Here is a 15025-nt window from a genome sequence, read left to right as displayed (position 1 = left end):
TCCAAATGAACAGTAAGGATGACTTGATGTCAAGCACTGTCGGTAACTCAGCATGAAATATTGAAGTGACCTTTGAATTCTCTTTGTTATAAATGAACCAGATCACCATGGCAGGTTCTAATAAAGATAGTGTACCCTCCAAATGATTTATTGGTAAGGATAAAATAAAAAGGAAATTCAGGATGAGCTTACATCAACAGGAGAGACTTAATGAGAAGTTGCTTTTGAAATACAGGAAAAATATAGATTATCCATGGAGCAGCTAAACATTTGAAGAGTGCTGTTAGAATTCTTGCAGTTTCAGGCTAATGCAAAGTTACTTCAGCAGCAATGAGAATTCATTAACTCACCAAGCTGAGAAGTTCAGGAGTGCAACCTGCTGGACAGGGCCTTAAACAAGATCCTTAGAATTGGTCTCTCTGCTCTACCATCCTGCTAAAGCAGGGCCCTTTCAATCTAGCACTGCCTTGACGTTTAGGCTTACATCCTACTAGCTTCTGATATGGATAAAACAAAGGTCTTCCTTCCTAACAGAATCCCACAGTTAAATCCCTTGGACCAGTTTGCATCCATGTGCTGTTGTGTTGTTTTAGTCACTAAATTGTGTCCAACTCTTTTGTGACCTCATGGACTGTAGCCCGCCAGGCCCCGCTGTCATGGAATTTTCCAGGCAAGAATACTGGAGTGGGTTGCCATTTCCTTCTCCAGGGGATCTTCCCAACCCAGGGACTGAACTTTGAGTCTCCTGCTTTGGCAGGCGGATTCTTTACCACTGAGTTACCAGGGAGAAGCCCTTCCATCCATGTTGACATCTCTTAACCACTGTGGCTTGTACTGTATTTCTATTGAATTTCTAGGGGAACTAAATACGGCAGTTGGCTAGTCCTAGATTCTGGTCTGTCCCTGGAAATGAGAGTGGGGAGAACAGGCTCAGTCCTGCCCAAAGCACACGGACCAGAGTAGGAGCAAGATGCTTCCTCCAAGGAAAAGGAAATTCTGTTACCAAATGAAGAGGAGATGAGTGCTGGACCACTTAAAAGTGCAGATGTTCAATATATGGGCCCAAATCCTTACTTAGAGGAGACTAAGCTCAATAGTCAGAGTTCTTTGAGGTTCCTTTGTGAAAGAAATCCTTTAGTGTATCATTATTCAAATTTTTGTATAATTGTATCATTATGTTAAGTTATTGTGTCACCATGGTGGACCAAATAGAATTTAGACCAAGAGTTTGATGCAGTTGGCAGGTACTGATAAATGGATGTACCAGGTGATAGGGTCCAGTAAAATTGATAAGGCTGTAAGAATCAGGTGGCTCTTAGGATTCACAAAGAGCAAAAGTCCAGAGAAGACAACTAAGAGAGTAGGATCCAATTGTGCTGGTTGGTAAATCACACTAGAGGTTTTCATTACAAGACAGAAGCTTGGTTTTCACACTCAGTTATGTATGAGCAGTCCTGGAACTCCAGATAATAGGTAGAAGATTTATTTATGCTAGAATTGCCTCCTCAGTGAACTAGTTGTTTATTAGGAAATGGAAAACACAAAGTTCAAACATTCTTTTGAATTTTAAAGAATCTTTTCTTATCATCAAGCACTAATGACTCTCTTCCATTCAAACAAAAGATTTCCTTCGACAGTAGAAATCTGAATGTAACTAGTGATTCTGCTAATATTCCTTCCCTATTTATGGATATTATTCTGACACATATAAGTATGGTTGTGTACGTATATGGTAAGTGGGTGTACACTGGAGGAGGTGGTGGTGACTGTTTTTCTAAGTGTATATTCCCGAGTGGATGTGAGTTGTTGTGATACAGCAACTGTCTAATCTCAATGTGGTTTTCTTTTACTTAGACTGAAATTAGGCTCTGCTTGAGATAGGAAAGACAGTGAGGGCTAAGTTTATCTTCTCCAATATAATATCACAGAAACCTGTAGAGAGAGGAAAGAACTTTACACAACAGCTCTATCCAGTTGAAATTATAATGAGGACCACAAATACCTGCTACATAAGTGGTTTAAAATTTTCTAGGCTTCCCTTGAGGCTCAGACAGTAGAGAATCTGCCTGCAATGCAGGAGACCTGGGTTACATCCCTGGGTCAGGAAGATCCCCTGGAGACGTGAAGGGCTACCCACTGCAGTATTCTTGCCTGGAGAATCCCATGGATTGAAGAGCCTGGCAGGCTACAGTCCATGGGGTTGCAAAGAGTCAGACATGACTGAGTGACTAACACACAGCAAATGTATTAAAATAAGTAAAATGAGACAAATTAATTTTAATAATTTATTTTAACTCAGTATGTCCAAAACATTGTATCTGCATGTAATCAATATAAAAATTATTGAGATCATTTACATTTTGTTTTCATACTTAGTCTTCAAATTGTGATGTGTATTTTTCACTTACGGCACATCTGAATTTAGACCAGTCACATTTCAAATGTTAAATCGCTATGTGTGGCTAATGGCTACCATAATGGACAGTGCAGCCCTAGAACTCATATTCCAAGGTCAACAAATTACTCAAAAGAGCCACCACTCTCCATTCTTACCCCCACCCCTCACCCTAACTGCAGATGCTACAGACTAGTTTATTGCTCTGTGTTCCTGTGTTCTGGTCCTGTGACCTTACCATCCTTCTTAGAAGTTTTTAAGGCAGACACTACCAAATGACCAGTTACTGGGCAAGTGATTTGAAACCATTTTGCCAATGCACATAGTTCAGCCTCTGATTTCTTCTCTGTATTCTTCTCACTGGGTTCTGCTACAGGTATCCTGTCCTTGCTTGACCTTTTCCTGAGTAAACAGCTAAATCTTCCCCTCTGTTTTCCCCCAATATACACACAAGCTTAGATTCCCACACTCTGTCTATTGCCTGTTCTTATACCTGACTATTTATAATGGATATTTCTACCATGAAATATCTCAGAGCTTAAAAGGTTTTTTAAAATCCTTTTTAATAATATCAACTGCCTCATTCTTGAATAAACAAGCTACTTTTTCCATGCTCCTTCTTCAGACCTGATATGTTTCATGTTTTTCTGTTGTGTGTGTGTGTGTGTGTGTGTGTGTGTGACTCTGTCAAGTTACAGCTCGTTTCCTGCTTCAGCCTTTTTTTGATCTTCCTCCTACAGCTTTCCACGATCTTGGCTGGGCCAGGGAAACTACGCAAAGTAGTGCAGAGACTCCTTACTTTGCAGACTTGCAGCTGTATTTCTAATCTTGCTTTGCGTCCATGGCCAGGCTGTGTGGGCTCCTGCTGGCTTCATTAGTGCTTCTCTTGGGCTTCACTGCAGATCCCTATTGATAGCCCCACAGTGTCTCTACATAAAATTTGGTCTGAGGCAAGGAGCCTAACAAAAACAATTTTGTTTTGAATTGAGGTCAGTGCCTCAGGTTTCCGTTCCATTATTAACTTAAATGAATGCCTGGTTTTCAAAAAGAATTTACTTTTCTTGGTCAGGAGAGACATTTTTTTCCAACTTAGTAAAGTATCTTTATTTTCTTTGAACTGGCAGTGTTTGTAAGTGCATTTGTTTTACAGACATCATTTATTGTAGTTTGTTAGGACTTAACGAGCTACAATAATTACGATAACTACAATATTATTTAAATCCCAGTATTTGACAGATCAGGACAATGAAACCCAGTGAAAGACCCCAACATCTTTGTTATAGGCAAAGTTGGGTTGAGTTTTCAGGTTTACTGACTCCAAAGTCAGAACTCTTTATCCCTATATTCTTTTTTCTTTTCCTTCTTTCCTTCCTTCCTTTCAGTTTTTACTAGGAAAGCTGGATCAACAGCATTAATGTATAACCTTCATAAGGTATATTCTAGATGTACTATGCTAAGTTGCTTCACTGGTGTCTGACTCTGCGACTCTATCAACTGTAGCCCACCAGGTTCCTCTGTCCATAGGAACACGCAAGAATACTGTTCCTCCATGCAAGAATACTGTTGTGGGTTGCCATGCCTTCCCCAGGGGATCTTCCAGACCCAAGTTGGCCCACGTCTCTTACTTCTCCTGCATTGTCAGGTGGGTTCTTTACCACTAGTGCCTCCAACAAATATGAAAGCAGCTGGAATGATTAGTATGTGTTATAATCTTCAGTGTATTTCTTTGGTTGCCAAAGCTTAGATGACAGTGACAGTTGATTTGTATTAAATTGACTGTAGCCCTTAGCCTTGAACTTTCAGTGTTCACATTTATTTCTTGAATGAGGATTTTAATGGTTAACCGGATTTATGGTTGATCTGAAGGAGCAGTGATAAGTTGTGCAACCTGGCTGGAGGCTGCACCTGCCAAGGTCCCCAGGAAAGAGAATCTGAATGAGGTAAAGTTGTGCAGGGTTAAAATAACAGGGGGTAGTGGAGTATCCTGGAGCTCACACAGCAGGGAGCTGTTACCACCCGTATGTTTGAGGAGCAAAGAAAAGAGAGTTGTTAACAGAACCCAAAGAGGACCTGCAGCGGGTTGTAGAAGTTCATCCAAGAGGAGCTGTGATCTTTAGTATGGGGGTACAGCTGCTGCCAACTGGAGACTAGCAAGGAGGGAGTTGGAGATATTCTCTGACCTCACTCCCCTTTTGACTAAACCCAACCAGAAGCCAGGGGAAAGGGAGCTGATTGATATGGTCCCTACACAGAGCCCAGGTGGAGAAAGGTGGCGAGTGGATCTGAAGGAGCAAGTGGGGCACAGAGGATAATGGCAGTGAACAGCTGTTGTTCCTCAATGCCCAGTATCTATGCCCACTTTCCCTGGTAATGGCACCCTGGTTTTGCTTTGACCCTTCCTTGACTCTTGCGCTTTGTGGTTATTGGATGTGGTAGACTTTGTCCCCAGGCTCCAGGATGGGCATTTCCTCTAGGCCTGGCCCTCATCAGAGCACCTGGCCTCTGGCCACAGTGTTTGATTCAGGCAGGTACAGTCAGAGTAACTTCTAGGACTAAATCAGAGGAATGCTCTTTCCCTTGGAATTCCTGAGAATGTAGAAGCCTAGAGATGTCGACCAGCCATCTGGTCACTATTAAGGGGAAGCCTTCCCAAGAATTAAACCTTTACAAAAGAAGGAATTGCCAGGAGGTAGAGGGAGTGAGGCCTTGTCCATTGATTTTATTTGAGTTCATGGATCTCACTATGCATTCAGTTAGCCCCTGCTAGTGAAACTTTCGACTGTATAGCTATACATTTACTTTTGCTTCAGCCGCTTTGAGTTGGGGTTTCTGACATTTAGGACCAAAGTGAAGCGAAAAAGTTGGTCAGTCGTGTCTGACTCTTTGCAACTCCATGGACTAAGTCAATGGACTTCTCCAGGCCAGAATACCAAAGAGAGTCCTAAATAATTCATAATTGTAAGAAATCAGGTAAGAGACTTGTACTGGCTAATACTAGTAAAGATGGAAAGGAAGTAATGATGTGAGACTGGGGAATTAACAAAGCTAGCGGTGGTTGTATTCAGGAGATGAACAAAACAATGTAATGAGATTAGTAAAAATATCTGCAGCTGGTCATTTATGCTGTTAATTATCCCAAGTTCTGTGGAAATGGTTAAATTATTATGGCATAGTATGTGCTATATACTGTGCTTAGTTGCTCAGTTGCGTCCAACTCTGAGAACTCATGGACTGTAGCCCACCAGGCTCCTTTGTCCCTAGGGATTCTCCAGACAAGAACACTGGAGTGGGTTTCCATGCCCTCCTCCAGGGGATCTTCCCAACCCAGGGATCAAACCCAGGTCTTGTGCATTGCAGGTGAATTCTTTACCATCTGAGCTACCAGGGAAGCCCAAGAATACTGGAGTGGGTAGCCTATCCCTTCTCTAGTGGATCTTCCTGACCAAGGAGTCAAACCAGAGTCTCCTGCATTGCAGGCAGCTTCTTTACCAGCTGAGTTACCAGGGAAGCCCAACACGGTATAGAAGCCATTAAATACTATGTTGGCTCTTGTTGATTTTATGACTTCATTGTATACAGGTGATGCAATTATGTAAGGAAAAATTCTGTGTGTACATGCACAGAAAGTAATCTAGATTGATATGCATTGAGATATTTATGTTGTTTGTCTCTCATGAATGGGATAATGGATGTTGATATTCATTTATGTATCTCTATTTTTCTGCTTTTTGTTAATGATTATGCACTGCTTTATAATAAGAATAAAATAAACCAGACTTAATTATTGTCAACAATGTTCTATTTTTCACCACAACTGAATAGGGTAAATGCTGATCATAGGGGATGGAAGTTGCTTGTAAGGAGATAGAAAATGATAGAAAACATCCTTGTAATTAATCAGTTAGGTGAGATGAACTGGTGTGGATGGGGAGGAAACAAATACGGATCAGGTTGAAGGCTGTTGGAATAGCCAGAGTTATGGGGAATGCATACTTAAACTTGGCAAATAGAAACAGAGATCATTTTTACCTACTTTCTCCATTTGAGCTGATAATCATTATAGCATACTGTGCCAACCTTCCATTGAAGACAATTTTCAACACATCTTGGAAAAATAAACCACCAGAAAGGTTTAAAATAAGTGTGCCTTCTCCATTCTCAGGAAAATCCAGGAGCATGTATGTCAAAAAGTAATAACCCTTGCAGTTATCCAGACAGTTCACTCATAGGCTCCTTCTATTTCTCCTTTGCGCAGATGCTCAGAATCCATTCATTGAGCTCATACATGGCCCTTGTTGCCTAGCAACATGAGTGGAATTGCTATGTTTGCTTCTTAATCACTACAGAGTCTTGTCCTTTATTTTATATCAAAAAATAGAAAGAGGAAAGGGAAAGAAAGACTATGGAAAACAAAATGAAAAAGAAAATGCCCAAACTGTATCTCTCAACTGCAAATTAAATCATATGCTCTGAGTAGATTTAGGCAGGGGAGCATTTTACAAAAATATTTTTTGTTTCACCTGAGGGATTGACTGACAAATGAAAGTCCTGAGTCACATTTTACCTGAGCAGCTGGAAAGAAAAGCAGTCATAGAACTCATTTCTTCAGGAATATCCATCTGCAAGGTCATGAGGGCTGCGAGAAAACCCCATTGATTCTTTTTCTTGGATAGTTGTGACGAACGATGTTTTCTTTTTTTTTTTGGAAGGATAACATCATATTAGCATTGTTCTGAAACCTTTCTAGTGTTTTTTCATAACCTTTCTGGAACTTACAAAATTGATATCAATTGGAATTTTTAGGTTCTACAACTTTTAGGATAGTGAATTCCATTATTTATTTTCCTTGAAGTTGAATTTCACTCAAGGGTTTTTAAGGTCAGTGCCTAAGTTGTATTTTCATAGTAAAAAAAAAAAAAATCATCCTTAAAAATTCCTTAAGCTATAAAAGTTAAAGTACAGTATACAAAAGTAGAGATTAAATGCCGTCTTTCAGTAAACCTACATCACCATTTTTCTTCCCTTGAGAACAATATGAAGCAATTGTCTTATATTTTGGGAAAGCATGTTCTTAGAAACTCAAAACTGTGTATTTTTGATTTTCTGATTCTGTGTATTTCTGATTGTAATCAGAATTACAACCAGAGTGGCAAGGTTTGTACCCAGTGCGGAACAGTGGGAGTCAAGTTGATTGAATGAACAGCTGATTACCTGGCTCCCTTCTCACGCTTGTTTGGGGGCAGTGGTCATTCAGTGGAGCAGTGAGCAGAATGCCTGCAGAATTCAATTGGCCCCTCCCTTTCTCTCAGGGTTAGTTAAATGAGTGCACAGTGCAACTTCATTATGAGTAGTATGTTTTATTTTTATGTCTAATCGTTTACCAATTTTCAGGCAACAGGGGGATCCCTACTTCTATTATCCAAGAAATCAGTGAATAAGTAATTATTTACTCTTAATCCCTGTTGCCAGCACAAAGTCAATGTACTGCAGACTTGAAAGGGATCCTGAGTGATGTGAACCAGTCCCCTACCTGACATAAGAATCTCTTTTGTATTTAAACCTTTAATAAAATATATCATCTTGATTAGCCACCTAGGAGTTGATAGCTGAAGATCAGGCAGGCTCAAAAACTAATCAAATATTAAGTCCTACTGCTTCTGTCTCTTAGAACATTATCGACTCTCTTCTGGCTTACTGCAAAAGCCTCTTCGTTGGTCACACAGAGGACTGATGGAAATGTTTTCCTCTCATCTCCCTTCATTCCATTCTGTCACTGCATCTGGAGTGACATTTCTAAACCATGAATCTTGTTATACTGCTTCCTTACTTAAAAACCTTTATCAATTTTCTGTGGTTCTCAGATTAGATCCAAATTTCTTAACATGGCTTTTAATGATTTCTGCAATTTGGCCCCTGGTCTGTCTCTCTTGCATCATACCACTCTCCCCTTTACTGATTGCATTCAGTCCTTGTGAAGTACTTCTGTTTTTCCATATCTTGCATTCTCTTTCTATTGAGAGCATTCTTCTCTATTTCTTTACCTGATTAAGTTATATCACATCCTCCAGGTCTCAGCTTACATGTTGATTTTACCAGAAAGCTTTTGTAGACCACCCAAGCCTGGGTGGTTAAATAACCTTCCAAGGTGTCCCCCTAATACTTCATTATAATACTTATGATTTTATATGATAATTGCCTGTTTGTTTTCTCTGCAGGGTCTTAAGATCTATGAAGGCAGAAGCTGTTTTGTTTTAGCCAAATCCTTAGCGCAGTGTATGCCCAATAAATACTAGTTGAGTAAGTGCAAAGGTAAACCAGGTTTACTCGTTGGGTTCCAAAATAGCCATAGTTGCTTCTTGATAAGATAGCTCTTCATCCAGACAAAACTATATAGACTGTATTTTTGGGTGGAGTTCAGATCTTGGAGTGTGATCCAGACTACCTAAGTTTCTAGTTGTAGTTAGTACAGAGTAAGTATATAGGCTTCTCGACGATTCATAATCTTAGCTGTCACCCTCCAGTGTTCTGATGAATCCAGTGATCAGGGACTTGGCAGTGTAAAACTTAGCCAAGTTAACTTTGAAAATCTAAAGAAATAAGTTTATTTTTTTTTCACTTCTACATTAGCTCACCTATTGAGTAAGGTGGAGTTTAAACCATAGAACTTAATTAAGTTTTATGTTCTAAGTATTCAAACACTGTAAGAAGAAAAATAGAGAATCTTCTCTTGGTAGCTCCTACATATGTATCCTTATTCTTATGAATGGACCAACTTAGATCATATGCACAATGATGAACCATTGAATCAAAATTGTACTTTTAATTTTTTCTTTCATCATCATTTTCCTTCATCATTTTCATTTCATCACTGTTGCCAGAGAAATGTGGTTCTCTGACTGACTGGGCCTGAGTCACATGCTTTATCTCTGAAGGCAAGTGGTGCCCCTCCCTCCTCCACGCCACTTGGACTGAATGGGGGAGTGGAGAAATTTGTCAAAACGATTTAAGGCCCTGTTAGGAGAAAAATGGTGAAAGGATACTGGAGAGAAGGGTATAAAAATAACAAAGACACATCGAAAATTACTAATTTTATTTCCTTCAACTATTAATATCTTCAATAAATTACAGCCCTTGTACAACATTCATTATCACTTCCGACGGTGGAGAATTGGACAGGCTAGGTCAGTGTTGAAACTGTCTCAGGTTGTCTGGTCCAGTCTGTGCCCCACTGCATTTTTTGTTTATGTGGTGTTCTGAGAAAACAGAAAAGAAGTAAATATCATATGCCTCGGTACTGTGTTAAAAACACAGGTATTTTATTTCAGTTTATAAATGAGGAATTGAATGCCTGAGAGATGAATCAACTTCTCTGAAGAGGAAGGAACAGAATTAGACACTAGTCCAGATCAAGCTGATTTCAAAGTTAGTGCTTTGCCCCTGAATACCTTTTTATTTCTCCCATGGTAAATAAGGTTTAACTGAGATAGGACTGGCTTTATTCTTCAGAAATGGTTTACGGGAACCCTGCTCAAATGAGAGGGGCATAGAAACATTGCCAGGTAGGCTTTATAGCTAGAGTATCCACATCCTTCAACTAAAAGTTGCATACTTCCAACATGCTATTATTTTTTATATGAGGCTAATCCATGGAGGTGACAACTGAGTTTTATACCCCTCTTACGTATATATTGGAGAAGGAAATGGCAACCCACTCCAGTATTCTTGCCTGGAGAATTCCATGGACAGAGGAGCCTGACAGGCTACAGTTCATAGGGTCACAAAGAGTGGGACATGACTAAAGTGACTTAGCATAGCACAGCATATATATATATATTTAAAGATAGGTTCCCGCCACTAAATATTATATACAGACTTAATCTATAGCATCACATACACAAATTATAATAAAATTTACAACACTTCAAAAGCTGGTTTTTAAACATCATTATGTACAGGCTTGAGAATGTATGTTACCCTCCTTCATAGTGGTAGCTGTGGAGTATGAGGATCAGGAACTGTCAGATACTTGTTTTCTTTATTTAGGAAAATCTAGCTTGCAGTAGCAGAGAAGGACTCAAACATTTGGAGAAAAACAGAGACCCCAAGAGAACACACAGGAACATGTCCTGGCCATGTTAGATCCATTGGGTCCAGTTGGTCATAATACTCAGCTGAGCCAACACCCTTTATTGTGGCTATGTGAGATATTTCAGTGAGTTTCTATATTGCCTGAGCTATGGAATGGAATGGGTATAGTAATATCTTACTTTGCTTAGTGGTTTACAGTTTGCAAAATGCTTTCCTTTCTCTTCTCATTTAATGAACTATGTAGCCAGCCATCTTCTCCATCTTCCTACCCAGCTGGCCTGGGGAAGTGGTAGAAGAAAGTGTTACTCTTGAAACAGCTGTGCCTGTGATTTTACTGTTTTTACAACAGTTACAGCTATATGAGGGATGAAGCATTCTGTATTTGTAACCTTCTATATTATGTAAGTGGCGTTATTATCTTGTTAAGATGTCAGTTTTGATAAAGGTGTTTCTGGAATCTTTTCAAATGAAAATTGGATTATAAAGTCAAAGGAAGAAATCAGGAGGACTAGGAAATGACTTGCATAAGAGAAAACAGATTGAGGAAGAGCCTGATGAGAAAAGCAAATGTGGCTAATTATTTTTAAGTAAATTTTTTATTGAATTATAAAATGTACCTAGAAATGTGCCGAGATAAGGGTACACCTTGATAAATCTTCTCAAATGAAAAGGCTTATGTAACCTAAACTCAGATCAAGAAATGTGTTTCCTACACCAGAACACCCAGTTACTATCCCTCCCCATCAAAGGTATCCATTTTCCCACCATATGACATCTTAAATTAGTTTTGAATTTCATATAAATGGAATTGTAGGTTCTGTATTTACTCATTTTATCTTTGAGATATCTTTATAATGTTTATTCCTTTTGCTGCTTGTAGAAGTTGTTAGTCCATTCTCAAGGCTGTTAAGTATTCTGTTGTGTTGAGTATACCACAATTCATTTATTCATTTTACTGTTGACTCTTTGTTTACAATTTTAGGCTATCATGTTTAATGCTCTACAGACTTTTTATTTGAGTGGATATGCATACCTGTTTGTACTGTGCATGAATTAGCAGTGAGATTGCTTGGGCCATGGATATGAATGTTTTTAGCCTTAGAAGAAACTATCAGTTTCCTATAAAAGTATATGAGAGTTCTAATTGCTTCATATCCTTGCCAATGGTGGTATTTTTAATGAAACTTTTGTTCAAGTCTGTTGCCCATTTTACTATTGAATTGACTGCCTTTTCCTTGTTGATTGTTAAAGACTCTTTCTACAATTCTGGATTAAACTTTTTTTTCTCTTGATATATGTATTATAAATATCTTCTGCCATTCTCTAAAAGGTGACTTTTGATGAACAGAAGTTCTTAAAAATGCAATCCAGCTTATCAATAGCATTTTTTATGGTTAGTACTTTTTAAAATCTTTGGTTACCTGAAGGTCAGGAAGATATACTCTGAAGATACCTTATTATTCATTATTCAGTTTATAATCCATGTGGGACTGATTTTTCATATGGTATATGGCAAAAGTTAAAATGAATTTTTTTCAATATATATATTTAGTTGACCCAGCACTATTCATTAAAAAAGTCATTTTCACCCATTGCACTCTGTATTCTAAGTCAGTGATGGGAGTCCGCTTCAGGATTCCATTGTGTTCTTTTGTTAGTCTTTATTGGTCTATTCTTATGCCAACACCACAGTCTTAATTACTGTAATTCAAGATATTTAATGTATGATTGTGCATCTGTTAATAGCATCATTTGAAATTTCTTATGCTAATTATTTTGTTGCTCATGTATAGAAATAAAATTTGCTTTTAAATTGACCTCGTATCTAGCAAATTTGTTAAATTCTTTGATCAATTTGTTTCATATTATTTTGGATTTTCTATATATATAGAACCAGATTTCTTTGCAAACAATGACAGTTTTGCTTTTTTCATTCCTATCTTTGTATTTTATTTTCTTGCTTTATTATACTGGCTAGGACCTCCACCACACTGTTGGATAGACATGGTGAAAGTGAACATCTTTGCCTTTTTGATCTTACAGAAAAGGTAAGGTGAGGTCACTCAATCGTGTCCAACTCTTTGTGACCCCATAGACTATAGCCTACCAGGCTCCTCCATCCATGGGATTTTCCAGGCAAGAGTACTGGAGTGGGTTGCCATTTCCTTCTCCAGGGAATCTTCCCGACCTAGGGATTGAACCTGGGTCTCCTGCATTGCAGGCAGACATTTTACTGTCTGAGCTACCAGTGAAGTCCAGGGTTTCATCTTACAGAAAAGATTTCGCAATCTTCCTATTAAATATGATATTTGTTTTACAATATCATTGTAGGATATTCTTTGAGATTAAGAAAATTTTCCTCTATCCCTAGTTTGCTAGTTGAGGTTGAAAGACTGCCTAAGGTTACATGGGCTTCTCAGGTAGCGCTAGGGGTAAAGAACCCACCTGCATAAGAGATGTGGGTTTGATCCCTGAGTCAGGAAGATCCCCTGGATGAGGAAATGGCAACACACTCTAGTATTCTTGTCTGAAGAATCTCATGGACAGAGGAACCTGGTGGGCTAAGTCCATGGGGTCGCAGAGCTGGACACGACTGAGCGACTGGCACACACACACACAGTGTGTGTCTCTGATGTGTTCCATATTTTATTTCTAACACTAATAACTGGTGCCTTATCTCTCTCTTTAAAATTTTTTTAATAATGTCTGTTGTCTGTCTTGGATCAATTTTATTAGTCTTTTCAAAGAAGGAAGTTTGGGTTTGTTAATTTTCTGCATTGTTTGTTTTAATTTAACTAATTTCTGCTTTAGCTTTTTCTATTTTCTTCATTCTACTTTTTTGGGGATTCTACTTTCTTTAGGATTCTACTTTCTTTACATTGTTTTTGTTTCTCTAACTTCTTAGGTGAACATTTAAATTACTTAAGTTTTTATTTTTTATTATGTTCTGAATAAATGCTTTTTTCAACATGTGCATTTAAGGTTATAACTTTACCTCTAAGTACCTCTTTATTTATGTCTCACAAGTATTAATATGTCACATTTTAATTTTTATTTAGCTCAAAATACTTTCAATTCCCATTCTGATGTCTTCTGTGGCCCATGGTTTATTTAAAGACATACTACTTGATTTCCAAATATTTTTTAAAATTTTCTAATTGTTTTGCTACTGATTTCTAGTATAATTCCACTGTGGTCAGTGGATTACTCTGAGTGTTTTAATTTTTCAAAAAATTTCTTGAGATATGCTTCTGATCAGCATATGGTCAGTCTGATAAATTTCCATGTGTACTTGGAAAAAAAAAATTCTGTCATTGTTGGATACAGTGTTGTATGTGTCAATTAGGCCACATTTGTTAATCTAGATTCTCTGTCCTTATTGATTTTTTTTAAATCTGTTTTTTTTGCTACCAGTTCATGAGAAGAGGTCATTAATGTCTCCTTCTCTGATTGTGGATATATCTATTTTGCCTTTTAATTTTGTCTCTTTTTTCTTTACTGTATATGTTTTGAAGATATGATATTAAATACATAAAAACATGGAATAAATGTATCTTCTTGATGAATTGGCAGTTTTACAATTTTGAAATGTTTCTTTTTACCTCTGAAATACTTTTAGCCTTAAGTTTATCTGTTCTGATGTTACAACAACTCTGCCAGTTTTCTTTTAGGTAATGTCATGTATATATGTGCATATGGTATGTATTAATGTAAATACAATTTGACGCTAGAACAATGTGGAGGTTAGGAATGCTGACCCACCCTGCAATTGAAAATCCGTGTATAATTTATCGTTGGCCCTTGGTATACGTGGTTGGTCTGCATCTCCCATTCCACATCTGTGGATTGAGCCAACTGTGGATCATATAGTATTTACTATTGAAAGAAATTCACATATAAGTGGAAACACACAGTCTTGCTCTGTTATTCAAGGGTCAACTTATTTGTATTTATATTTATGTTTATATTTTACTTGTGTTCTTAAACTATATTATAAGCAGCCTGTATTTTTAGTCATCTATCTTTTCCTTTTTTTTTTTTTTTTTTTATCTTTTCCTTTTTATTGGTGTATTTAAACTATTTATTTTCCAATATACTTGAAAGATATATTAACTATTTATTATAATTATAATATAATTAATATTATAACTTGTCTATCATATTAACTATTATGTAAACTTTTATTATATTATTATATTAACTATTATATTAACTTTTATTTTCCAGTTGTTCTATTTTATTATTTTCTTTGCTTGACTGCCTTATTTTGAACTAACATTTTATTTTTAATTATTGTGTTATCTTCTTTATTAGCTTGTTAGATGTACATCCTTTTAGTCATTACCCTAGGGATTAAAATATGCATTAATATGTTATTAGAATTTAATAACACATTCCTAAATTTGTAAGTCATAAATTTGTACTTTTACCACTTCTCAGACAACCGTAAATTCTTATTTTCCCATATATTTATTCCTTGTTTACGTTTTGAATATTGTCTACATAAACATCACGTTATGTATTGCTTGTATAGTAAAAAGT

General features: G+C 37.4%; 1 protein-coding gene across 5 annotated transcripts in view; it reads left to right on the top strand.

Annotated features, from left to right (window-relative positions):
• HTR4 (5-hydroxytryptamine receptor 4) overlaps window positions 1–15025 on the top strand; it is a 186170-nt gene that overhangs the window by 40085 nt on the left and 131060 nt on the right. For 4 of the 5 annotated variants that reach the window (XR_009694198.1, XM_061151678.1, XM_061151680.1 and 1 more), the window contains exon 3: window positions 12462–12531. The exons of the other annotated variant lie outside the window; for it this stretch is intronic. Coding sequence is in view for 3 of the 4 variants with exons in the window: in XM_061151678.1 (XP_061007661.1) it covers window positions 12488–12531 (44 nt within the window). In the remaining variant the exon portion in view is untranslated. The remainder of the gene's footprint in view (window positions 1–12461; window positions 12532–15025) is intronic. 5 annotated transcript variants of the gene reach the window in all.

Source organism: Dama dama, chromosome 9, assembly GCF_033118175.1.
Source record: "Dama dama isolate Ldn47 chromosome 9, ASM3311817v1, whole genome shotgun sequence".
Lineage (NCBI taxonomy): Eukaryota > Metazoa > Chordata > Mammalia > Artiodactyla > Cervidae > Dama > Dama dama.
The sequence above is the reverse complement of the archived record's forward strand: the minus strand, read 5'-3'. Positions and strand labels throughout refer to the sequence as shown.